This window comes from Scyliorhinus canicula, chromosome 9 (assembly GCF_902713615.1).
Source record: "Scyliorhinus canicula chromosome 9, sScyCan1.1, whole genome shotgun sequence".
NCBI lineage: Eukaryota > Metazoa > Chordata > Chondrichthyes > Carcharhiniformes > Scyliorhinidae > Scyliorhinus > Scyliorhinus canicula.
In genome coordinates, this window is record NC_052154.1 from 28,930,619 (window position 1) to 28,957,385 (window position 26,767).

Consider the following 26,767-nt stretch of genomic DNA (forward strand, 5'->3'; position numbering starts at 1 on the left):
GATTTTCTTTTGTTCTATGAATACAGAATTAAAAGTAATTTCTTAGCAAATGTAAAGAAGTAACACTTGCTTTTGGAATTTAACAGCATTATGCTGCTCTTGCAGCTTTGTGGCTGCCAGTCAGCACCCAGAATTGATGAGGCAAAACTCGCTGACTAGAGTGAACGCCCACCTTGGTCCTCAATTTGTCAATTGGTATTTCTGGATCATGTGATCCTATCAGTCAATCGCCCCTTAAAAAGGCCAGACATCACATCCCTCCCCCTCTAAGTCCTTTTATATAATGATAATGGCTAAACGATACAATCCCCAATAAATTTAACAAATATAACCAGTCCATCACAGATTTAGTCTGGTGGCTTCCACTTTCTGGCAGAGCGGACTAACTCCACCTACTTGGATGCTTCTGCTGGGGTACTTCCTGCAGAAACTGCTGCACCTGGTATCTCCTCGGGTACCGGCAACTCGGCCTCATCAATTTCTGTTGTGACGGCAGGCTCTCCTGTCACAGGTTTACTTGGTACTTCACTACTCGGACAACTAATGATTCCTGCTGGCAGTAAGGTTCCAGGCTGCAGTGCTGGCTCCAGGGACAACTCTCACGTGAGTGGTCCACATGTTTCCTGACAATTCTATCTTGTACATTCACTTCGTCAGGTATTGGTCCAGTCTTGGCTACAACAACTCTTGGGACCCAGCTTGGTCTGCTTTCGAAATACCTGACACACACTGGTTCATCAATTGCAAACGACCTTGCTGCTTTGCCTGAATCGTGGTTTTTCTTCTGACTGCTCTGAATGGCCTCTACCCTCCTCGGCAAATTCGGAAACACCAGGCTTAGTCTGGTCCTAAGACACCGGCATAATTCCATTGATGGCAGCCGTGTCATATAATGCAGCGTTGTCCGGTATCCAGAAGAAATTGAGGCATTCTGGTTTCCACAGTCATACCTGACTGCTTTTTAAGATCTGCCTTGAAGGTTTGGACTGCTCGTTGACCCAGTTCATTGGGTGCTGGGTGGTATGGTGTAGTCCAGATGTGCTTTATACCATTCGTGGAGGTGAAATTCTGAAATTTAGTACTTGTGAAGGCCGTTCCATTATTCAACACAATGACTTTGGGTATTCCGTGTGATGCAAAACATCTTTTACTTCATTTCGACCACTTCCATCCACTTCAAATGGGCATCTGTCAGAGGAAAGCATTGTGCCCAGAAATGGCCCCACATAATCCATCTGGGCAGGCACCCATGGCCGACCAGGCCATTCCCAAGTGTGCAAAGGGGCTGTAGCAGGCAACTTGTTTCAACTGGCACTGATTGCAGTGCATCACTAACCTCTCAATGTCAGCAACACCACCAAACATAACTCCTGTCGGACATCTTCATTTTTTTACACACTCAGATGAGCACTATGTCTTTCAGGCAGGGGCAACTCCCTTTCTAGTACAGGAAAATCTACTCTTGCTCCCCAAAGTATGATGCCAACTTGACAAATTAATTTGTCTTTCTGAATACAATATGGCATAATCTCTTCAGGCACTGGCTTGTTGGTCCATCCAGTTAATATTCTGTGCTTGTCTTCTGGCAATAACGAGTTCCAGGCTGGTATTGGAATGTATAATCATATACTGATATGATTGATGTCCAATCTGGAATCCTTGCTGATGTAATTGCAGAATAACCCTGTCTTCCTTAAAAAGACCCCAAAATGGTTTGTGGGCCATTACAATGGTAAAATGCCTTCCATACACATACTGGTGGAACTTCTTTACACCATACACGACAGCAAGCCCTTCCTTTTCAATCTGAGAATATGTAGCTTTTTGCAGCCTCTGAGAGGGTTCTGGAGACGCATCCTATAGGTCTTTCAGACCCATCGTCCATTATATGAGACACAACTGCACCTATGCCACAAAGAGAGGTGTCACAAGTTAACACCAATTTTCTGGAGGAGTCAAAGCGTGCCAATAAACAAGATGAATTTAAGAACTACTTTACCTTGTTAAAAGTTTCTTTCTGAAGCATTCTCCAAAACCAACGTTGGTGCTTCTTTTGTAATACATGTATGGGAGCCAACAATGTTGACAAATTCAGCAGAAAATGCCCATAATAATTCACCATTCCTTAGAAGGACTTACGGTCAGTCCCGTTTTTAGGGGCCAGTGCCACCTTTATTGCTCTAACCGTGTATCCCATGGGGTGCAACCCATGTGCATGTAACTCAGGTAAGCCACTTCATTTGCCTAAAAAGTACATTTCTTCTACTTGAGATGAACTCCAGCCTCTTGATGTCTTCTTAGCACCTCTTCCAGATTAGCTAGGTGCACGGTTTCCGTCGATCCCATTGTCAATCCATCATCCGGATGTACCATTTCACGTGGCAATCCTTGCAATGAACTTTCCATCATTCTCTGGAATATGGCACACGCTGATGACACGGCGAAAGGCAGGTGTGTATACTGAAACAACCCCCTGTGTGTGTTAATTGTGATGTAACTTCAGGAAGCATTGTCCAACTCAAACTGCTGAGAAGTACGGCTCATTTTTAACTTGGTATAGACTTTGCATACAAATTTATTTTTGAAATGGGGTATTTGTCTAGCTTGGCAGCCTGATTCACTTTCAATATTAGTCCCCACAGATACAGACAGTCTTGTCTGGTTTTATCACAGGGACTATGAGGACTGCCCATTCTGAAAACTGGACTGGCCAGATTATTCCCAGTTCCTCTAACCTTTTCGATTCTGTTTTTGCCTTTCCTAACAAGGCATAGGACATGGGTCTGGCTTTGAAAAACTGGGAGGCTGCCTCTCGGTCTACGTGAATCTTTGCCTTCAGGCCCTTCATTTTCCCTAGCTCATCGCAAAATACATCTGTGTATTTCTTTATTCATTCCAGAAGGCCTCCTTTGTTATTTGAAAAACTTCTGTCCAATTACATTCCATTTCTTTGACCCAGTTGCAGCCCAGTAGACCTGGTCCTCGGCCTGGTTTAACTATTCGTGGGAGTTGGGCACTGATTGCTGCTGATATATCACTGGTATTGTGGTAGTACCCATGATCTTGATGGCCTCTCCCATATAGGTCACCAATTCTGCGGATGTGTTCCTTAAACCCAAAGGCTGAACCCCTTCTCGCAAGAACGTGTGTTCCCCTATTACGATAGCAGACGCTTCCATGTCTACCTCCATCTCTATAGGTTTACCATTAACCAGAAGCACCACTATAATGGAGGCTACCTTGCCCACTTTCATGTTGCTCAGGCACGAACACTCAAATCATTTACAGGGAAATCTTCTACACTGTGCCTCTAGCGCTGAGCAGGCTTGGCTTGTTCTTATACCAATGCCTCAAGTGCCTTCCTGACATCCTGTGGCATGAATAGGATTCTGCTTCATTCAATCTGCAAGCTTCTGGGTATACAACAAATGTAAAGGTATTCTTAAACACCAGACCCAGAAGATCTAACTCTTCAGTCATGCAGTGCTTTTGCACAAGATTTTGGCCTCATTTTGGGTTAAAGCAATGTTTTATCCCCGCACCGGTAACTCTCTGCTTCGATCCTTGGTGTTGCAATCACACCCCTAAATGTATTGACTAAATGTATAGCTTGTTGCTATATTTGCTTCCTATTTAAAACTAGTGTCTTAACCTTTTGGTGCCATTGCTGACTGCAGCTTCCCGTCCTAACCAATGAACCGCACCACCATTTTGTATGCCCTGAAACTCCTGTGCTCCCTTTTCAGCAATCTCCATCGCTACCGCAATCACCAGTGCGTTTTTTTAATTGATATCGGTCTCCGCTAACAGCTTTCCCTGGATGGAATCATTATTGTCTCAGCTAAGCGATCTCTCAGCGTATCATTCAGGATGGCCCCAATGTCAGAGTCCTCGTAGTGTAGGTTGCAATGGTCTCTCCTGGGGCTCTCCCAGGGGAACTAAACTTAAAACACTGCAGCGTGACTGGGGCTTTGGTTAATAGTGTGCCTTCACAAAATCCACTCTCTCCATAAATGATCTAGGACCGGACACGTTCAGGGATATAAGACTCTAAGTCTGGGTCCCACACGTGCTTAAAAGATTGCGAGCGCGATTCTCCGCCCCCCACGACGGGTCGGAGAATAGCGGGAGGGCCTTCCCGACATTTTTCCCGCCCTCCCGCTATTCTCCCCCCCTCCCCGCCCAACTCCCGACACGAATCGCTGCCGCCGTTTTTTTACGGCCGGCAACGATTCTCAGCTGATAGATGGGCCGAAGTCCCAGCCCTTTACGCTGTTTTTACGAACGGCAAACACACCTGGTCTGGCCGTTCGTAAAAACGGCGGGAACAACTCGCTTTTTATAACCATGGCACCGATTTGCACGGCAGTACCACGGCCGTGCTAAGTGTGCCATGGGCCCGCGATCGGTGGGCACCGATCGCGGGCAGCAGGCCCGATGCCCGTGCACTATTTCTCCTTCCGCCGCCCCGCAGTATCCATTCGCGGGGCGGCTGAGGGGCACCCGGCCCGCGCATGCGCGGGTTTCGCGCAAATACGCGATGACGTCATCCGCGCATGTGCGGGTTGGAGTCTTCCAATCCGCGCATGCGCGGCTGACGTCATATGACGCGTCAGCGGCGCTAACTCCGGCAAGCAGGCTTAACGAAATTCGTTAAGCCCGTGATGCCGGAGCTTACGGCGTCGGGCTGCTAGCCCCGACCGGGGACCAGAATCGGTTCCCGGTCGGGAAGGGGCGCGGGAAGGGGCGCAGCCTTACGATTTCTCCCGTTTTGGGAGAATCGCGCCCTGCCTTTTTCTTCCCCCCTTGTCTATTCCATTGATTGTAAAATAATAACGTAGATAATAATAATAACCTTTTGTCACAAGTATTAAATTATTGTGAAAAGCCCCTAGTCTCCACATTCCGGCGCCTGTTCGGGTAAGCTGGTACGGGAATTGAACCCACACTGCTGGCCTTGTTTTATATCACAAACCAGCCGTATAGCCCACTGAGCTAAACCAGCTACTAGATGCTCTATATATATTGGGCGGGATTCTCTGATCCTGAGGCTAAGTGTTGACGCCGTTGGAAATGCCGTCGCGTTTCTCGACGGCATTAACACGTCCCGAGGATCAGCAATTTAAGTCCCTACAGGGGGCCAGCAGGGCGCTGGAGCGGTTCACGCTGCTGGTCCGGCCGTGGAATGGGTGCCGGCACCGGGGGATGCGCGTATGCGCAGTGGGTCCGGTGCAAACCCACCGCAGTCCCACCGGTGCGATTTCCGCACATGCTCCCTTGTCTCCCTTCTCCGGGCCGGCCCCGACCCAGCATAGCGCAGGAGTACAGGCGCCGGCGCAGAAGAAAGGAGGCTGGGAGAGAGGCCGGCCCGCCAATCGGTGGGTCCCGATCGTGGGCCAGGCCACATCGGAGGCCATCCCCGGACCCTTCAACACCAATGTCCCGCCGGCTCAGAGCATGTTAGAACGGCGTCGGCGGGACTTGGGTTTTTTTTTACACCCGCTCAGCCCATCAGGACGGAGAGTCGCGGGGGCGGCCACGTACAGCGGCCCCCAACTGGCGCCACGCCGGCCCTAATGGTGCCGATTCTCCGCTCTGTGGAGAAGTGCGTCCCGGCATCAGGGTTGGAGAATCTCGCCCATTGTGTCCAATCCTCAATGTAGGCATCAACTAGAATAAAGGCATTTTTCCTGCAGCACACTTCTGTTTTGCAACCTGACTTTGACCTCAACTGGTTCTGTACTTCACAGTTTTGGGACCACACGTCCTCAGCTTTATCCTTATTGCCAATGTAATAACTTTGGTTCACCAGCTAGGTATGAAACAACTGACCTTTATTTCTAACTTACTATCTTACAGAGTCTTGCAGCTTCATGGCTTCCAATCAGCATCTGGAATCAATCTGAGACAAAAGTGCTCGCTTGCTAGGGTGGACTCCCACCCTGTTCCCTGATTGGGTTTTCCAGGTCATGTGACCTTATAAGCAATTGCCCCTTAAATGGGCCAGACACCGCAGATAGCATGTTGAACTTGTAATTTGCAGTTATGGGTAACAGTGTTTTAACCCAAAATGAGGCCAAAATCATATGCAAGAACACTGCATGATTGAAGAGTTAGATCTTCTAGGTCTGGTGTTTTTGAATGCCTTTACATTTGTTGTATTGATCATTTGCCAATTTCTCAATGGTGCTGTATTTTTCATAGCAAAGTTCTTTGCTCCTTTTCCATTTTTTATTCAAGTTATAAAACATACATTTACTCTGGTACAACACAAAAAGTACTTCTCAGGATCATTGATGTGAGATTTTCTCACATCATCATTGTAACACATTCACAACTTAGTTGTGTTACTACAGTACCAGTACCAGCTGTGCAACATTGAGTAATATCAGAGCTGAGTTAGTACTAAAGTATTTAAACGTTTAAGCCAATATATAGTGGCCAGGTGTTGCAGCCAATGTTGAAGGAATGGCACTTGCCACTCCCCTTGCTGACAGCTGCCACAAAGGTTTTGCAGGCTTTTAGAGCACAGACATGTTGCAATTCAACATGTGATCTCATACATCACCCCGTACAGTGATTCTGTGGCATCTGTCAGCAAGGTTCTTCAACCAATTAGAGCCAACGAGATTGTTTGGCAGTCAAGCAGAAAAATAAAGTGTATGATAAGCATAAAGAACTAAGCACTGCAGATAGCCTCAACGAGTATAGAAAGTGCAGGGACGAAGTCAATAAGGAAATCAAACAGAGGGCATGAAAAAAGATTAGCGAGTAAAGTTAGAGAAAACCCAAAGATGTTTTACCAATATATTAATGGTAAAAGCTTAGTTAAGGAAAAAGTGGGACCCATCAGAGGTGAAGAGGGGAACTGATGTGTAGATGCAGAGACTGTGGGAAGGGTTTTAAATGAATATTTTGTCTCCGTGTTTACAAAGGAAATGGATGATGCAGATATAGTAGTCCAGGAGGAATATTGTGAGATTCTGGATGGGATAATCATAAAGAGAGAGGAAGTACTTGAAGGTTTGAAAGCCTTGAAAGTTGATAAATCGCCAGGACCAGATGAATTGTTTCTGAGGCTACTGAAGGAGATATCAGATGCTCTGAGGATGATTTTCCAATCCCCTCTAGACACAGGGGAGGCACCAGAGGACTTGAGAAATGCAAACGTACTCCATTCTTTGAAAAGGGATCGAAGGAAATGCCGAACAATTGTAGGCCAGTTAGTCGTACGTCAGTGGTGGGCAAATTAGTAGAAAAATTCCTGAGAGAGAATTAACTGTCACATAGAAAGGCATGGACTAGTCAGGGATGGTCAGCATGGATTTGTTAAAAGAAGGTCTTGCCTCACAAATTTGATCAAATTTGTTGAGGAAGTGACAAGAAGGGTTGATGAAGATAGTGCAGTAGATGTAGTGTACAAGGATTTTAGCAAAGTCCACAAGGCAAATGGTCAAGAAAGTCCATGAGATTCAGGGCAATGTAGCAAATTGGATAAAAAGTTGGCTTAGTAACAGGAAACAAAGGGTAATGGTCGATGGCTACCCTTGTCATTGTAAAGTTGTCTCCCGTGGTCTCACAGGGCTTGGTGTTGGGACCCTTACTGTTTGTGTTATATATTAATGATTTGGATATGAACGTGGGAAGCATGATTTGGAAATTTGCAGATGACACAAAGATTGGCCGAGTGGTGGACAGTGTGGAGGATAGCTATAACCTTCAAAACGATGTAGAAGGATTGGTGAAGTGGGTGATAAAGTGGCATGTGGAATTTAACACAGAAGTGTGAGGTCATGCATTTAGAGAGGTCAAACAGTTGTAGGGAGTACACAATAAATGGGAATATACTAAAAGGGGGTAGATGAAGTGAGAGGTCTTGGTATACAACTACACAGGTCTTTCAAGGCAGCAGTTCAAGTCGACATGCTTGTTTTAAAAAAACTTATGGAATGCCCTCCTTCATTGGCAGAGATCTAGAATATACAAGTAAGGAAAGTTAGTATTATATGAAACGCAGGTAAGGCCACAGCTGTAATACTGTGTGCAGTTCTGGTCGACACATTATAGGAATGACGTAATTGCTCTGGAGAGAGTGCAGAGGAGATTGACAAGAATGTTGCCAGGGCTAGAAAAGTGTGGCTATGAGGAGAGATTGGATACGTTTAGGTCCATTTCCTTGCAACAAGAAGGCTGAGGGGTGACTTAATCGAGGTGTACAAAATTAAGAGGGGAAGAGATAGGGTGGACAGGATAAAATTGTTTTCCCTGGTGGAGAATTCTAGAACCAGTGGACATGGATTCAAGATAAGTGGCAGCAGATGTAGAGGGGACATGAGGAAATCCTTTTCACGCGGATGGTAGGGGGAGTCTGGAATTCGCTGCCCAAGTTGGTGGAAGCAAAGACCCTAAACTCTTTTAAAAGGTACCTTGATCTGCACCTTTAGTGTTCTAAGCTACAGGGCTATGGACTGGGTATAGGAAGGTGGGATTAGAAAGGGCACCTGGGTGTCCTAGGGCTAGCATGGACAAGATGGGCCAAATGGCCTCCTTCTACGCTGTAACTTTTCCATGATTCTAATTATTATTCATCTTGATGTGCCTTCATTGGAAAAAACATAATTGGGTACTCTAAATTTTTAAAAAAGCAATGCAACATGTGGAGGATCAGGGTTGCTCTGGCAGCATCTTCCAGATTTTTACTTTTAAGTGTGCAAGTGCAGACATCAGGGTATGGATTCTCTGGAGCCCCGTGCCGCAATCGCGTTTGGCGCAGGGGCAGAGAATCCGAGTTTCCGACCGAATCGGGCCCGGAGAATCGCTGGTCCGTGAATTACGCCACGCGGCTGGGGGGCCATTGCCAGCGGCCCGCCCAGCGATACCCCGCTCCCGACCGGCCAAGTTCCCGACGGCGTGGAATTAATGTGGTGTGGCTGGTCGGGACACTAGCACGCCCTGATGGGGGCGGCGGGATCGAGCACCGGGGGGGGGGGGCCTTGTGGGCTGCCAGGACAGCGTTCGGGTCGGACCGATGCAACGGCGCGCTGCCGATCGGGCGGACCTTCATTGTCCGTGTTGGTCCGCGTTTCTAGTCTGCCCTGCGCGCAGCGCAGCCGCTGGAGGCCCCCGCCCTGCGCATGCACGGACTCGGAACCGGAAGTGCGGGGGCCCATATTCGCATCCAAAGCTGCGAGCTTCATGACGGGTCCATGCTAGCCCCCTGCAGGTAAGTTTACGCCTTTTATTTTTTGCGGGAAACTAGGGAGTGTAATGCCAGCGTTTTTCCGCCGGTGTGGGGACATAGCCCGATTTTGGGAGAATCCAGTCCCAGGTCTTGCTGTTTGATTTAATTCCCCCCTCCCGATAGCAGTGAGCACTCATAACCTCACCATTATTCTTGTCACAAAAGCCCAATATGTTAAAAAACAATGAACCAGGTATAAAAAAATTGTGCCTCTTTCTTGCATTAAGAACCAGTTACATAAAATATTCATTTAACAGATTCCAATTTGGTGTAGATTACTTTTTTTTTAAATGGAACATTGTTCTGTGATTACTTTCGTGCCAGTAAATGGGAAATAGATTTAAAAGACAAAATACCAGACAAAATCTGGTACCCAATGAACTCATTAAATAGACAAACTTAAATGATATTAGTTCATTTTACATTTTTGTATACCAAAAGTATTAGAAAATGATAAAGACTTTCAGATGCCCTTCAAAAGAATAGCTCTGTGTCTGTGTGGAGTTTGCACATTCTCCCCGTGTTTGCGTGGGTTTCGCCCCCACAACCCAAAGATGTGCAAGGTAGGTGGATGACCACAGTAAATTGCCCCTTAATTGGAGAAAATTAATTGGGTACTCTAAAACTTTTTTAAAAATAGCTCTGGCTTATGTTAAGGCCTTGGGACTGTGGTTGTATCCTGTACTAAATTCAAAAGCATAAACTGCAGGTTATATCCTTGAAACATTAACCAGACTATGAATCCTGCATTAATGTGCGACTATGTTTCTTTCTTCACAGCACAGGAGCTGGCACACCATGAGGAGAAACTTTTACTGATGGGGAGTAGCCTGCAAACCACTCAGAATCAGCTCAGTGATCGTATCACAGAAATTGTGCGGCATGAACAGGCAAATCGTAAACTTCAATCAGAGCTTAAAACACTGAAAGAACAAACCATTAACAACAAAGAAGAGATCGGTGATTACAGGTGAACTATTTAATGCTTTGTTGACCATAAAACAGGTCACTGCTAACTTTGCCACAGTGTAATATTTTAGTTAAATTGACTTGGATAAAAAATTCCAGTGAAAGATGCAAGTACATTTATGGTCAATTCAACACATGTACAACAAAATGCTAATATAAACAAACTTTTATCAAGTTTTAATTTTCTTCTCGCGTGTTCAGGACTGCTAAAGTGGATGCTGTTACATTGCTAACCTCAGCTATATAACCATTTTTTAAAAGTCTTACAGCTGCATGTGCATCCTGTTACTTTTGGCCATTATAAATCCTATATCTATATTTGTAATGGAAATGTCTCTAACATTGCAAATTCTAATCATATCCATCATAGTTTTGCAGTAGCTCAGTTTTGCATCTCACAGCTACTCAGCCTGTACTGCAGAGGAGCACTCTTGCTTCAGCCTCTCAACTTTCCTGTTCCCCAAATGATAGTACATTCTGTTTTTTTACCTATAAATAATAATATATATGCACAAGTTATTTTACACAAAATAAATGGAATGTATAGGACTTTAAAAATTGCAAGAGATTTATATATAAGGCATACAATCCAATTATCCCTGCCGTCTGACTTTCTTTTACTTGAAGCCCACACTTATTGTTCACTGTTGTGAACGTGTTGTTCACTTCCTGGGTGCAACGTCATGAGAAATTGACTGGTACAAAACAAAATCCCAATAGAAGCAATTATTCACAAGTTCCCATTTTATTTAGAGATGCGTATAATAGGCATCCAGATTATGTTCTTAAATTCTGCGGGGTTTTCCTGGTTTCCTGCCATAATCTCGGCATGAAATTGGCAGAAACCTCAGAGAACCAACTTTAAGTTTCTTTTAAGTGTTTATGCTTTACCGCTTGATGATTTTGCCAGCCTTATTCTACAAAACCCTTGCAAAACCCTCAAATATGCATATTTTACATGTCTGTCAGTATGAGGTTAACTGTTTCTAACTTAGCAAACTATTATTTCTAAACCTCAAACTAAGTACATGCAAAATACACAGTTTGATGGAATAAACATTAAATGAAAAAATGGGCACTAATGCATATTGGATCCTTTTTGATAAATTGAAATATAGTTTGCTACATTCAGGCCACATCGTATTATATACAATAGCCTTAATCTTCCAGTACAAATTGTGGTTGGCATCCCAATAAGGTGGTGGAGAGTTTGCATTCAATCCATGGTAATCTTGTAAAGTCATGCAGCTGATTTTTAGTGCTCTGTGGGTAAAGAAGTTATGGAGCTAATTGTCAATAATCCTGCCAGGAGGCCCAGGCTTCATTTGATACTAAAATAAACTTATGTGTATTACAGACATCACCTATTAATGAGTTACAGCAGGTGTCCTTCATTCACCCACTGATAACCTTATTGTGCCCCCAGAACTTAGGGTGATATTACTGAAATCTTTAAAAAAAAACTAGTGGAAGCCTATGGCCTAATGGGACTAGGCACGTTGATACACAATATCATTTACATGAACATTTGGAACTTTGCACTATGCATGTTGTTCATTATGTCATCTTCCCTACACATGGCTTTAAAACCATTCTTTGTCATCCAATGTTTTTGGATTTTATTTTTATTTGTATGAAATCTCAAGAGCTAACCTATCAAACAATGTCATTTCATTTAAACCTTTTATTGTCTTTTATTTAAATAGTTCATATCTAAATCTTCCATTTGACTCACAGAAAATATTCTAACTTGAACCCTTTTAGTTATAGCCCTTAATAATTGGAATATTTGAACCACAAAATCCTGAGTAATAATTTCTGTGGATTGTGAGAAAAGCAAGCCAAGATCATTGCTGCAATGCTTTCCTGTCGTTGTTTGAAGGAAAAGGTTGTCTGCACAGTCAGCGAACAGAAGTGTTAACTACATGATATGCCAATAAGTATTATGTAGGATTAGTAATTAAGTGATGGGATGAAGAATAAACTGGGCATTTGTCAAACCTGAAATAATTCCGTAAGTATCTTCTGCCGCAAATCTGGCAAACATAATTGCTGGTCTATTGATTGAGCCTTTTGCTGGTCTGGTGGCATGGGTGGAGGAGGAAAGCATTGGGAGTCAGCAGTATTGATTAACCATTATAGGAGTTAGTGGTTTGTGATATCTGTTTGTTGTTAAGACTTTTCTCAGTGAGAAATATTTCTTTTGACAGAATGAATGAGTAAATATAGTGCAGTATGAAAAATGGCTCCTGATTTCACGCATTATTACAGATGGGCCATTTTATCCATTATATTGAACACTTCAACAGGAATACATTTGTAACACTAAATTACAACTGAATTATCCTATAGATTTTCAGATCAATGTTTCACATCATTATAGACAGCAAGGCTGAAATATATTAGCTATTCTTTGGAATAGACTGTTTTAAGGAAAAACAAAATACGAAATGAGACTAGTATCATCCCACATCACATGGGCTGGGAGTCACAAGGCATCCTCTGGTCTTTCACGTAATTTGCACATTATCATAGGGCCAGGGGCTGATCGTGAAAAACAGATAATCCAGGGCAGACTATCAGCTCCAGGCTGTCTTGATTTTAGGTTACCAACTCCCAAATCGAGGAAACAGGTATGTTGGACTGAAGATGTTCCTTTTGTGGGTTGAGATGGAGGGACCTGGTGTGGTAACCCAGGCGAGTTTAGATAAGCCTGGAGGATCCCTCCTGCATTTTCTAGTCCCACAAAAATAAAAAACGCTTAGGTAAAGTTTTTTTGAAATTACCTTCACTAATTAGGCACAAGCATAGATTTTTCAGTTACAATATCATCTGAAAAGTTTTATTTAATGAGTATTTGCCCTTTGGCAGTAACACTGACCACTTCTAATATATTCGCATCCTTGCAAATTTATAAGCCAAAGGCACCAAGAAAGGGAAATTCAACGTCTGAAATGACAACACCTTTTTTATTTGTTTTGTCATAGCACTTCCAGTGATTGATCTCACTTCACAGAATTACAGAGATGTTACAGTAGAGAACGAGGCCATTTGGCTCATTGTGTCTGTACTGCTCGAGGAAAATGTTTTCAGATGATATCAAGGACACAAATTTGGTAGAATTCCTCACTGAAGCATTTTCTTTTACCAGCCTTCCCAAATCACCCTGTTACTGAGGGGATAGACAGAGGTATATCTAAGTCTAAGCTTCAATGACCAGACTTTGTTATAGGAAACAAGATGGTGCACATTAGGATCACACTCAAATCCCATGAGTAAACAAAGTGACACTCTCCAGAATTCTATAACTCTGGGGGCTGAGGATTTGCACGTTTTTTCATTCTGTCACAGGGCGTTGGCGTCGCCAGCTAAATGAGCATTTATTGCGTCCCTAATTGCCCTTGAGAATGTGGTGATAGACATGTATATGAACATATTAAGGTGAATTTTTCAGCTCCAATGAACATCAATCACATATGTATTTTCATGAGCCCCCACATAATTGTTGGAGCTGTTGTCTATCAGATGATTCTAGCAGAAATTCAGGGTTTCCTGGAGCCTGCATCACCTTTGCGTTACATGAACAAATAGCAACGATCCATCTACTCAGCGTATTTCTTAGAAATTCCCCTCCATCTTCGAGCCTGATAAAGACAATGCTAAGCCTGTGACTGGCATCCATATCGCCATAGAATCTGACCCGCGAAGAAGGAGGCCATTTGAACCACCGAGTCTGCACCGACCCTCTGAAAGAGCATCCTACCTAGCCCCCACCGCCCCGTCCCACAACCCCATCAAACCTGTGCATCTTTGGACACTTAAGGAGCAATATAGCATGTCCAATCCACCTAATCTGCACATCTATGGACTGTTAGAGGAAACCCACGCAGTCATGGGAGAACGTGCAAACTCCACACAGTCATCCAAGGCCAGAATCAAACCCAGGTCCCTGGTGCTTTGAGGCAGCAGTGCCAAGCACTGTGCCACCATGCCACCTATTAGACATGGCTTCTCTACCCCACCTTGTCCTGCTGAAGGACACTTTGAGGACCACAGATGAGTGTTCCATACATACATACTTGACCATGTATGGAGACATTGCACATTGATTGCCACTTGTGAGAACCGTCCTTTGGCCACTATTCAGCTTGGCTTTATCACCCTTTAGATTCTAAACATAGATCATTACCTTGGCATCATAGAAAGATTCAATACATAAGCCCTTGTCAACCATGAGCATTTACCCAAGAGGATGGATGTTTGGAGTTGGGACTTTGCTGCTGTCCGCTACCCATTCCCCCAGAGGCACCCTACTCCCTCTTCCACCCTGTTCTCTCCCTTCACCCCTGCTTCTGATAGCAGCAGATGACAATTAAACAATGTGCATCAGCTTCAAACCTTGATAGCTTTTTGCTGTAACGTGATCCATTGGCATGGAGCAAAGCCCCCTCCCCCCCAACCCACCATCAGTCTACACAATCACCACCTTGACATTCCTCTCCCTTCTGTAAGCCTTCAACCTCCTGCAGTTACCGTGGATCTATTATTCTGTGTGTGGACACTCAGACTCTCCTCTGCCCCCACCATGAGACCAGTCACTACCTGGCCATCATCCTAACCCTACCTGATCCAGCTCCCCCCTCTGACTGTGACAGGACTCTTTGCCTCCCAGTACCCTCATTCAAACTCCTTGAACTAAACTCATTAGGTCACTTACCCAGCCCTTTAGAATCATCCCTCTGTAATACGTATTGGCCAGAAAGCTGTGACATCATCAGCCATGATCTTATTGAATGGCAGAGCAGCCTCAAGAGGCAAATTAGCCTGCTCCTGCTCCTAATTTGTATGTTTGTTTGTATGTGTAACCTCTTAACAAACCCCGGGAAAGTCCTGCTTCCTTTCCCATACACCTTCCTGCCCTTCCCAGCTAATCCTGCCTCCCTTATCCAGAACTTCGGCTACTGACACCTGATCTCAATTTAAAGGCTGCCATTTGTGAGCAATCCCCAAGAAGGCCAAAGCTGCGGCTACTCACTCCAAAGTCCAGGAAGAAGTCTACCTCGCCTGGTGCACACCTATATCCAGTCAGAAATGTGAATATATGCTTTTCTCAATGGCAGAGAACTTAGCTGTGAGGGGGCACTTAATTCTAGCAAGCTGGCCTTTGAATGAACATGAATGAAATGCAAATGTGAGCAAAAGAGCTTCCTGACAGTGTAGTGATCTGTATATACACAGGGGGTTAATGTAAAGACACAACAACTAAGTAATGACTAGAGGGCAGCACTAGAGATTTATAAATAGACAGACAGAAGCAAGGATCACCCTCTTCACAGGAATAGTAGCTAGTGGCCAGACACTTCAGCAGGTGTAGATAATCATAAGCACTTCTTAATCAATCATGTTCACGCAACATCTAGTTTAAGCTCTGGAGAGAGAATGAACTAACTCCACAAAGCATTTGCTTCAACTAGAACATAGAACATTACAGCGCAGTTCAGGTCTTTCGGCCCTCGATGTTGCGCCGACCTGTGAAACCACTCTAAAGCCCATCTACACTATTCCCTTATCATCCATATGTCTATCCAATGACCATTTGAATGCCCTTAGCGTTGGCGAGTCCACTACTGTTGCAGGCAGGGCATTCCACGCCCTTACTACTGCATTATTCAGACATAAGAAATTATATATGGTGCCAGGAGTGACTTCAGGAAAGCTTACTAGACAGATTACATAAGGACCAGGAAGAAAGATCGAAAAGAGAAGAAAACTCATACCAGAGATTCGACGTGGGAACGCTTTGCAGCATTCAGATCCCTCGCAGAGCAATCGGTGCGATGGACCAAGTTCAAGCTCCACGTCTACTCCAAACGAACGGTAATCTGGTCTGGGATTCTCCCCTACCTGGCGGGGCGGGTGGGTCCCGGCGGGACGGAGTGGCGTGAACCACTCCAGCATCGGGCCTTCCCAAAGGTGCAGAATACTCCGCACCTTTAGGGACCAAGCCCTCACATTGAGGGCTAGGCCCCCGCCGGCCAGGGCCGAAAGGCCTTCGCCGGCCGGCAGAAGTTCGCGCATGCGCCGGTGCGTCAGCGGCTGCTGACATCATACCTGCGCAGGGGAAGGGGTCTCTTCTGCCCCAGCCATGGTGAAGACCATGGCGAAGGCAGAAGAAAAAGAGGGGCCCCCACGACGCAGGCCCATCCGCCGATCGGTGGGCCCCGATCGCGGGCCAGGCCACCGTGGGGGCACCCCCCAGGGTCAGATCGCCCCGCGCCCCCCCCCCCCAGGACACCGGAGCCTGCCCGTGTCGCCAATCCCGCGGTACCAGAGGTGCTTTTAACCATGCCGCCGGGAAAGGCCTGTTAGCGGCGGGACTTCGGCCCATCGCGGGCCGGAGAATCGCCGCGGGGGGCCCGATGCGGCGCAATTCCCGCCCCCGCCGAACCTCGGGGGGCAGAGAATTCGGGACATGGCGGGGGCGGGATTGACGCCGGACCTGGGCGATTCTCTGACCCTACTCATGAGTATGCAGTGTAACTATGGGACTGAGCTATCAACAGTGCTATGGAATAATTGGGCAGCACGGTAGCATTGTGGATAGCACAATTGCTTCACAGCTCCAGGGTCCCAGGTTCGATTCCGGCTTGGGTCACTGACTGTGCGGAGTCTGCACATCCTCCCCGTGTGTGCGTGGGTTTCCTCCGGGTGCTCCGGTTTCCTCCCACAGTCCAAAGATGTGCAGGTTAGGTGGATTGGCCATGATAAATTGCCCTTAGTGTCCAAATTTGCCCTTAGTGTTGGGTGGGGTTACTGGGTTATGGGGATAGGGTGGAGGTGTTGACCTTGGGTAGGATGCTCTTTCCAAGAGCCGGTGCAGACTCGTTGGGCCAAATGGCCTCCTTCTGCACTATAAATTCAATGTAAATCTATAAGTAACAACTAATACTTATCTATAAAGTATGAAAATTAAACTTTAGTCTTTGCATATTGCTATCCTGGAATGTCACATATGTGATTGTGGGTGACCATTTAAGGGATGAAATTGTGCACTTTCATGAGTAGTTTTCACCTCTCTCTCTCTTGGGAGTTGCTCAGCGTCGGAGATGACTTGCTTCCACTCCAGGGAGGTGGATTCTACGGTGCCTGAATAGTTCAATCCTAGATCCGCCGACTCTGCCACAGGTTTGCCAGGTGGTGCTTGATGAGGTGGGTGGGTGGAACGCTCTGGATTCTGCAATCTCCTTCCGCTGTTTATGCTTGGCCTCCGTGTGATCCACCCTATGACACTCAAGGTGATTGGCGCCTTCGCAGATGCTTTTTCTCCAGTTTGAATGTTCTACGGCAGTCTTTAAAGTTGGGGTCGCGATCCAACCGTGGGCGTCTGGAGGGTCGCGGAGCCATGCAGCGCAGCGTTCCCGATCGCAGGACGTAGTGCCAACGTCCTCGGCAGCCTCCGGAGCCCAGCGAGAAAGACTGACTTCTCTGACGTCAGCTCACTAACCTAGGAGAAGATTTGTTTTTAATTCAATGCAGTCTTCCTGCCTGAAGCAGGTTTATGCTGACGTCACGTGTTTCAGGTGCATGAGAGATCCTCCATTTTGCAGCTGCCAGCATCGTCGGTGTGAACGCCAGGGCCTCTGGTGAACAATCCATAAAGAAGAAGCTGAAAACAGGAACAAAACAGCATATAAAGTTGATTACTTGAGGTATGGGTTATTCATTGTACCAGTGCAAATCAGGATTTAAAGTTTGTGTGTTGTGCACAGTGAAGTACTGGCAAATTAAAGTTTACAACACTCAAAACTTCAAAGACATTTGAAGACTAAGCATGGCGAATTCAAGGACAAACCTCTATTTTTTTTCAACGGATGCAGTGAGATCTTCACTCATCAGCTGAAGTTATTATCAGAAATGTAGCATTAAATAATAAAGCATGTGAAATCGTGAGGACCAAGCAGGCTCACCTGTCACATTAAAGGGAAGTGAAAATGTTGGGGCGTGAAGGTCGGCTGGTGTGGGTCGCGAGGTTCGGCTGGCATAGGTCACAAAGCTCGGCCAGCGTGGGTCGCAAAGTTCGGCCGATGTGGGTTGTGAAAGTCGGCTGGCATGGGTCGCAAATGATGCCTGGTTGGTAAAAATGGGTCCTGGACAAAAAAGTTTGAAAAACATTTCCTCTGCCCTCCTAGTGTTCGCTTATCATTGTGGAGCTCGGAGTAGAGCACTTGTTTCGGGAGTCTTGTGTCAGGCATGCAGACAATGTGGCCCATCCGTCGCAGCTGGTTGAGCATGACCTGTGCCCCGATACTGGGGATATTGGCTTGGGAGAGACGCTCACGTTGGTACGTCTAAATGCCAATGGAGATTCAGGATTTTGCGGAGGCAACGTTGGTAATATCTCTCCAGGGATTTGAGGTGTCTGCTGTACATTGTCCATGTTTTGATGCAGACAGGGAGGCGAGGACCACGGCTCCTCTGTTGACCATGAGCCTCGTGCTGAATTTGAGTTCTCGGGCTTCGAAGACTCTGTTCCTCGGAGGTCCAAAGGCTGCACTGGCGCATTGGAGTCAATGCTGGATTTTGTCGTCAATGTCTGCTCGCACCGAGAGGAGGCTCCCGAGGTATGGGAAATGATCCACATTGTCCAAATGCTCACGTGGATCTTGATCGTCGGGGGAGGGGGGGGCAGTATTGTATGGCAGGAGCAGATGGTAGAGAACCTCTGTCTTCCGGATGTTAGTCTGAGGCCCGTTCTCTCATATGCATCAACGATGCTTTGTAGCTCAGAATGTGCGTGCACGCAAACGTCATCTGTTTACTGCAGATCAATGACAGAGATTGGGGTGGTCTTAGTTCTGGCCTGGGGGAGTCGAAGGTTGAACAGTTTCCTGCTTGTCCGGTAGGTTAGCTCCACTCCAGCAGGGAGCTTCAGGGTGTCGGGGTAGAGTATTGCTGCGAGGAAAGATGGAGAAGAGCGTTGGTGCGATGATGGAACACTATTTGAAACGTGAGCACTGTACGCAGCCGTGTATGAAAATAAAATTTTAATCTTTACATATTGCTATTGAGCAGCACGATAGCACAGTGGTTAGCACTGTTGCTTTACAACTCCAGGGTCCCAGGTTCAATTCCTGGCTTGGGTCACTGTCTATTGAGAGTCTGCACGTTCTCCCCGTGTCTGCATGAGTTTCCTCCTGGTGCTCCGGTTTCCTCCCACAAAGTCCCAAAAGATGTACTGTTAGGTGAATTGGACATTCTGAATTCTCCCTCTGTGCACCCGAGCAGGCATCGGAATGTGACGACTAGGGGCTTTTCACAGTAACTTCATTGCAGTGTTTATGTAAGCCTATTTGTGACAATAAAGATTATTATTATTATCCTGGAACATATATAACCTTGCGTGCACATTTAAGAGATGAAATTGTGCACTTTCATGAGTAGATTATAACCACAGCAGCAACAACATCCTTAATCGAATTCATTATTTTTTATTAATATATGTAGGGTACAGATTGAAAAACTCAAAGCTGAGAATGCTCAGACCAAACAGAGTCATGAAAGTACAGTCACGGAAGGACTCAAGTATCAGCAATCAATCTGCAAAATGGAGATGGAAGTCAGCAACAGCAGAGAGCAAATCAAAATGCTACAAGAGCAGGTGGGTGAACATTGGACTAAATTTTCCTGTCTCCATGGAGATCTGTGGGGACTGGGAAAGTGGTCGAATCCCCCTTCAGGACAGTGCTTTCTTAACCAGGGGCAAGCCACCATTTAAATCAATTAAGTTGATTAATTCCCAGTTAAGGACCATTTTCCCCCAAGTATTCCGGCCTTGCTCCACAACTGTTTTGGGAACCCGGCAGGGCTGCGGGGGCGACCTCTCACCTGGAGGTCAGCATGCCCTGTGTGGCTGAATTTATTGGCAGGATCAGGAGGCCACAATGCTCACCGGGGCCCAGGAGTGGACACTCCTCTATAGGAGCATTTCTCCACCCTAACAGTATTTTGTCAGTTTTTTCTCCACTAACATGGAAGGCTTCATGAGTGCCTCCATTTTGAGCCACCTTTTGAAAGATCCTGTTCTCCAGTAACACTCCATCTTTCCCAGTGGGGTTACCTTCTGGACGTTTTGTTGTGGGCACTGCTATGGGGCCTCCTTCTTTCCTGGTCCACCTGTCATCCTTACTTAAACAGCGAACTAGGAGGTGACCAATTAGAAGGCTGTCTCATGTAAAGGAGCTCTGGCGGACTTGCTGAAGTCTGATGTTAGTGCCGCACGCAGATCCTGAGCTCACAGGCATCAGGAATTCACTGTTGGGACCATATAGCTCATGCTTTGCTTTAGGCAGGCTCCCAATTGACCACTTCTAGATTCATGGCCAGTTAAGGACAGCAAGTGGGTTTGAAAGACATGACGGTGAGGTGAGTGCTACTGGAACAGAAAGGTGAGTGTAAAGACACTCAAAGTGGTGGTGTTCTTGGAAGACTGCTGAAAATTTAGAATTAAAGAAGGCCAATAGTTGTTGTGGAAGGAAAACTGCTCCCACAGGAAAGGTTTTGGCCACAGCTGCACCATTTCATACATGTGGCTCATTCATTTGGTCAGTGAAACGATGGCTTGCTGCCGAGAAACTGCCTCCAAGTTGCTGCCAGACTCCAAACTCAATAAGGAGGCAGTGCATCGCTGGGAAAATGCAGGGAGGTTCTGAAAATGGGCACTCAGTGGGACTTTCGCTGGCTTCCTCTCTCTCTGGAGCAACTTGTCGAGTACGTGGCAATCCAACCGTTGGAAAACCGCCCAAGGGGGGACGTTATCACAGAGCCATCAAGACATGAAACTTTCCCTCCACTACCACCCTCCCTCATTGGCTCCAGCTATGGTCAGCTAAAACTGACACCAAGGTTTTATCATCAAATGCAAATCATCTTTGCTTCTGATTTTGGTTGTTCTTAGATGCACCAGAAGGAAGGCGAGAGCAACAGACTTCGAGAAGAGTTAAAAATAGAACAAATGAGACAAGATGAGTTACAAAGACAATCTCAGAAATTGAAAGACCAAGTAGGAGAGCTAGAAAGAGAAATTGACAAACTGAATGCCAAATTGAAAGCCAATACCCAGCTGGTAAGTCAGAGCACTAAATTGTGCGTGTAATCTTTACAAGCGCAGTATAAAATATAAACAAGCAGATATTTAATGACAAAGTTTTAATACAGATCATTTTGAACACACAATTATTTTCTGATTACGAATACTGCAAGTTTTCTCTTTGGAAATGTAATTATACTAGGGCAACATGGTGGCGCAGTGGTTAGCACTACTGTCTCACGGCGCCGAGGTCCCAGGTTTGATTCCGGCTCTGGGTCCCTGTCCGTGTGGAGTTTGCACATTCTCCCCGTATTTGCGTGGATTTCGCCCCCACAACCCAAAGATGTGCAGGCTAGGTGGATTGGCCACGCTAAATTGGCCCTTAATTGGAAAAAATGAATTGGGTACTCTAAATTTATTTTAAAAAAGAAATGTCATCATACTCTTTCATTGAGGACTGTGCAACAGGTTCCAACAGAAGGAAAGGCATTTGAACATACATGTAAATGGACAAATGAGGAGCAGTAGAGGGCCATTTAGAAGGGATTCAAAGATGGTGATGCCATTGAGTGTCAAGAGGAGATGGTTAAATTCTCTCTTGTTGAAGGTGGTCGTTGTGTGACACGAATGTCATGTGCCACTTATCAACCCAATATTGTCTATGTCTTGCTCCATGCACGCATAGACTGCTTCATAATCCGAGGAGTCACGAATGGTACTGAATATTATGCAATCATCAACGATCATTCCACTTCCCATCTTATGTTGGTGGGAAGGTCATTGATGAAACAGCTGAAGATGGTTGGGCTTAGGACACTTGCCTAAGGAAGTCTTACAGCGAAGTCCTGGGGGGGTGAGATGATTGGTTTCCAACCATCACAACTATCTTTCTTTGTGCTCAAGATGGCTGCTCACCTCCGATCCCCACATCAGCCCCTCCAGCAGCCATTGTACTAGCTTCAAATGGATATGCTAAACGGCACTTCCATGACCACTTGCTGGGGAGGCAGTTAGATCATAGGATGCTGTTAGTGGATCCTTCCCGTTAATGGGACAGAGTTTGGCCTTAATTAGTGATTGTTGGTTTCTGCCACGCCACGGCAGAATCTTGACATCGCTTTCACAAAGAGTCATCAGACTCGAAAAGTTAACTATTTTCTCTCCCTACAGATGCTGCCAGACCTGCTGAGATTTTCCAGCATTTTCTCTTTCGTTTCAGATTCCAGCATCCACAGTAATTTGCTTTTATCTTGATATCACCAACGGGAGCAAGCCTGGTGCGTGCTTCCCAATTTCAGACTCTCCTGTGATCTAAGCCGCCCGCTCAGATTCCAGCCTGGCGTGGCCGTTAGATCTCGCCCAACAACTTTAAACTGTGAACTCTCCCCTCTATCCGCACCCGTTTTTTGTTTTCAGTGTTCTTGATATTTCCTCATGCAAACATCCCAGCCCCACCCCCCAAAACCCCCACAGTGCTATCTGTCACTTATTCTTCTGTTTTGCTTTGACTGAACACTGACCTTTCTTCGACTGTTAGCACATTCTACTACCTTACTTTCATGCCACTATTCGCATTTCTTTCATCCTTAATGTCACCATTAATACTCCCTTTGTCTTGAGTCCATGTCAACTTTGTCAATCTCTCTTTAGCTCAGAATAATGTGTAACCTTCTATTCTAACCTTCTATTCTGTCCATTTCTTCTATCACAACCCCCTCCCCTTCCCAACTATATAATCAATTACATTGATATCCCTCTCCAGTTCTGCAGAAGCGTCATATGGAATCAAAATGTGACCTGTTTGTCACCCCACAGATGCTGTCAGACCAGCTCCATTCTCCTAAATGCACAGAAATCCCTTCCTCTAAAGAAGGCCCACCATAGCTGCTGGAAGTCCTCAAGTCCCTAATGAAGTGCAAGTTTCTAATGACAAACACTATTCACACTCCGAGTTTACGATAAATATTTAACTAGACCTGACCCTGCAAAATTAGGTGGGATTAGACGCCTTCCATTCACAGCCATCAATTCTGTTCTATTCTATTTCTCTCCTGCACATTCTATGAACTCCAAAGGAAATTCACAAATTCTAAGCATTTGCATTAACAATTGTGATGGGGCAACACCTATTTATCGAGAAACGTTTATTCGCATCTATTATTTTGAAATATTTAACTGCAAAGAATTACCATAGCTGCTACTGTGCACTGCTCCCCCAATATTAAATACATGTTTGAACAGGTTGCTAAAGGTTAAACAAATAGATGTAAAAGTCAGTAATGAAAACCTCTGGTCTTCAAACACATGCTTCCCTTGAGACAGACTTACACTTAGTTGAAATGATGAATGCCTTACTCTAGAGAATAGATCTGAATATATTTTGGAGGGTTTATGAATTGAGACAAATTAACCCTTTCAGTGGAAACTGCAAGATTTTTAATGTTTGATCATCTTGAATAAAATTAGAGATGAATGTTGAATATGTTTGCATGAATACATAATGATGCATAAGTAGATGCTTAATTGTTACATGTAAGCTAAATCTAGTTTTGTGTGATTTCTGATGGGATTAGCTTCTCCCCCACCTGAAATAACTTCCTATTTACTATTGTATAATCCTGTACTTTCCATTGTTGTTCAGCAAATATACTTTTGTGCACAATATTCAATTCCAAATTCACCCCGCCTTCCACAATCAGGTGCTATGCTTGTCATTTTCCCACCTCTGCTGCTATTTTACTAGTGGCAGGATAGGTAATGGCCAGCTTGCTTGCCCTTAGGCCAATTGAGGCCCTAAAATGGCCAAATAATGTTCACTCTTCCCACCGCCACAGATATTTTACCAGCAGCAGGTAGGCATGTCACCCCTGGGGAGGCTGCCCCTTTAAAATCTGGCAGCCTCCCTGTGGGGTTAGGGAATGGCAGTAGAGGCTGGTCATAAGAACTAGGAGCAGGAGTAGGCCATCTGGCCCCTCGAGCCTGCTCCGCCATTCAATGAGATCATGGCTGATCTTTTGTGGACTCAGATCCACTTTCCAGCCCGAACACCATAACCCTTAATCCCTTTATTCTTCAAAAAACTATCTATCTTTACCTTAAAAACATTTAATGAAGGAGCCTCAACTGCTTCACTGGGCAAGGAATTCCATAGATTCACAACCCTTTGGGTGAAGAAGTTCCTCCTAAACTCAGTCCTAAATCTACTTCCCCTTATTTTGAGGCTATGTCCCCTAGTTCTGCTTTCACCCGCCAGTGGAAACAACCTGCCCGCATCTATCCTATCTATTCCCTTCATAATTTTAAATGTTTCTATAAGATCCCCCCTCATCCTTCTAAATTCCAACAAGTACAGTCCCAGTCTTCTCAACCTCTCCTCATAATCCAACCCATTCAGCTCTGGGATTAACCTAGTGAATCTCCTCTGCACACCCTCCAGTGCCAGTACTTCCTTTCTCAATTAAGGAGACCAAAACTGAACACAATACTCCAGGTGTGGCCTCACTAACACCTTATCCAATTGCAACATAACCTCCCTAGTCTTAAACTCCATCCCTCTAGCAATGAAGGACAAAATTCCATTTGCCTTCTTAATCACCTGTTGCACCTGTAAACCAACTTTCTGTGATTCATGCACTAGCATAGGTAATGCATAGGTCCATCCTGATCAAGCATGACTGGCCCAGAGAGGTCTACCCAACCAGCAGCAAGGGCTCCCATGGCTGAAAGAACCCCGCACCTGCCATTATTATCAAGCTCCCCCGCCCCTCCACCACCAACCTCTCTCACTGGGGCCCGCCTTATTGGCTCTGCCAATCCCTGATCTCACTTACCTTTACTCTGGACCTTGTCATTAACCCTCGGCCTGCTGTAATCTCAGCAGTGGCCATCGTTCGGCGGTGTCGCTGCTGGGTCTGAAGGACTGCAGGCCCTCTGATTAGCTATCTGCCTTTGGAGTTGGGACATCCTGTCTCAGACAGTAGAAGCCACGACTTCAGGTAATGATTGCCTGAACAATAGAAAATTCAGTCGTTCTTCAAAGGCCAGCAGAGACGGGCTTGCCTCTAACTTTCCAGCAGGTCCACTGTTTCCAAATAAATAAAATCCCGGCCATCAGGCCCATATATTTATTAATGTGAAAATTTAAGACCTTGCAAATAAGAATCATTAATAATTCAGACTTGCAACAATTACAAGTATGTTTATTTAGCTTATATTTAGCCATAGAATTAATTTCTTCTTCAAGGTACTTCCTACTGTTAGGACCTTCTAAAATATGTATATGGGTTTGATTATTAATGAATAAACCTTATTAGTGAATTTTGTGCGAGGAGAGTAAGCAACAAGAAGCAGAACACCACAGCAAAAATAATGCCACACATTTTCCCTTGCAGCTGAAGGAGAGGGAAGATCATATTTTGAGACTAGAAGATGATTTAGCCCAGTTCCAGAGAAAGCACCAAACTCTACTTAACGAATACAAAAACTGTGAATCAGAGCTTCAGGTGACCCAGACAAATCTTTCAACAGCGCACAAACAGAACAAGTATTACAGTGAAGAGGTAAGAATAGTATTATTGTTCTATTTCATCTGTAGTTTATTATATTGTAGAAACATACAAGAATGAATCCGCAACAGGTACAGCCACAAGTTTGAGATATCGCTTTCAGCATAAAAAGTGTTGAATGACAAACAATGCAGAGTCAGACCAAGTTTCAAAATAACATTTTTTTTTTAGTATTCGTTTTGCAAATTTTCCCTCAACAAGACAAAGAACAACACGTGCTGGATTAGAATATTTTCCAATTCAGCCATCTGGTATTGAGCATTCCTAGGTAAAAGGAATGTGACATGCAGATTAAAGTTCCTTCTACTCTGCTGCAAATATGCTGCAAAAGAACAATATGGCGCGATCAAACAGCGTGACGCTCAAAAAGCAACCGCCACAGCGCAACGTGGTCAATGGAAGCCGGGGGACCCCGCTTCCGGGATTTAGCCAGCTCGCAAGATCTTGCAATGTGACTCCGGCCCATTATGGTCTTCTGCAATCCCCTCCAGGAGACAGGGCTCCAATCGCATCTGCGTTTAATAATCTTTAATCTATTTTTAAAATCTTTTTCTATTATTGTCACAAGTAGGCGTACATTAACTCTGCAATGAAGTTGCTGTGAAAAGCCCTTAGACACCATGTTCTGGCACCTGTTCGGGTACACAGAGGGAGAACTCAGAATGTCCAATTCACCTAACAGCACGTCTTTCGGGACTTGTGGGAGGAAACCGGAGCACCTGGAGGAAATCCACGCGGGAACGGGAGAACATGCTGACTCCGCAGACAGACCCAAGCGGGTATCGAACCTGGAACTCTGGCATTGTGAAGCAACAGTACTAACCACTGTGCTACCCCATAATAGCGATATGGGTCAATATGACCCACACTCCCTGTGGTCATAGAAGTCATAGAATTTACAGTGTA

The 26,767-nt window shown here is 45.3% G+C and overlaps 1 protein-coding gene across 4 annotated transcripts in view; it reads left to right on the forward strand.

The window, feature by feature from the left end:
- Positions 1–26,767, forward strand: part of LOC119971178 (myosin-3) — a 1,049,419-nt gene that overhangs the window by 871,791 nt on the left and 150,861 nt on the right. For all 4 annotated transcript variants that reach the window (XM_038806379.1, XM_038806381.1, XM_038806380.1 and 1 more), the window contains 4 exons: positions 10,022–10,211; positions 19,715–19,868; positions 21,165–21,332; positions 25,688–25,855. In XM_038806379.1, coding sequence (XP_038662307.1) covers positions 10,022–10,211; positions 19,715–19,868; positions 21,165–21,332; positions 25,688–25,855 — 680 coding nt within the window. The remainder of the gene's footprint in view (positions 1–10,021; positions 10,212–19,714; positions 19,869–21,164; positions 21,333–25,687; positions 25,856–26,767) is intronic.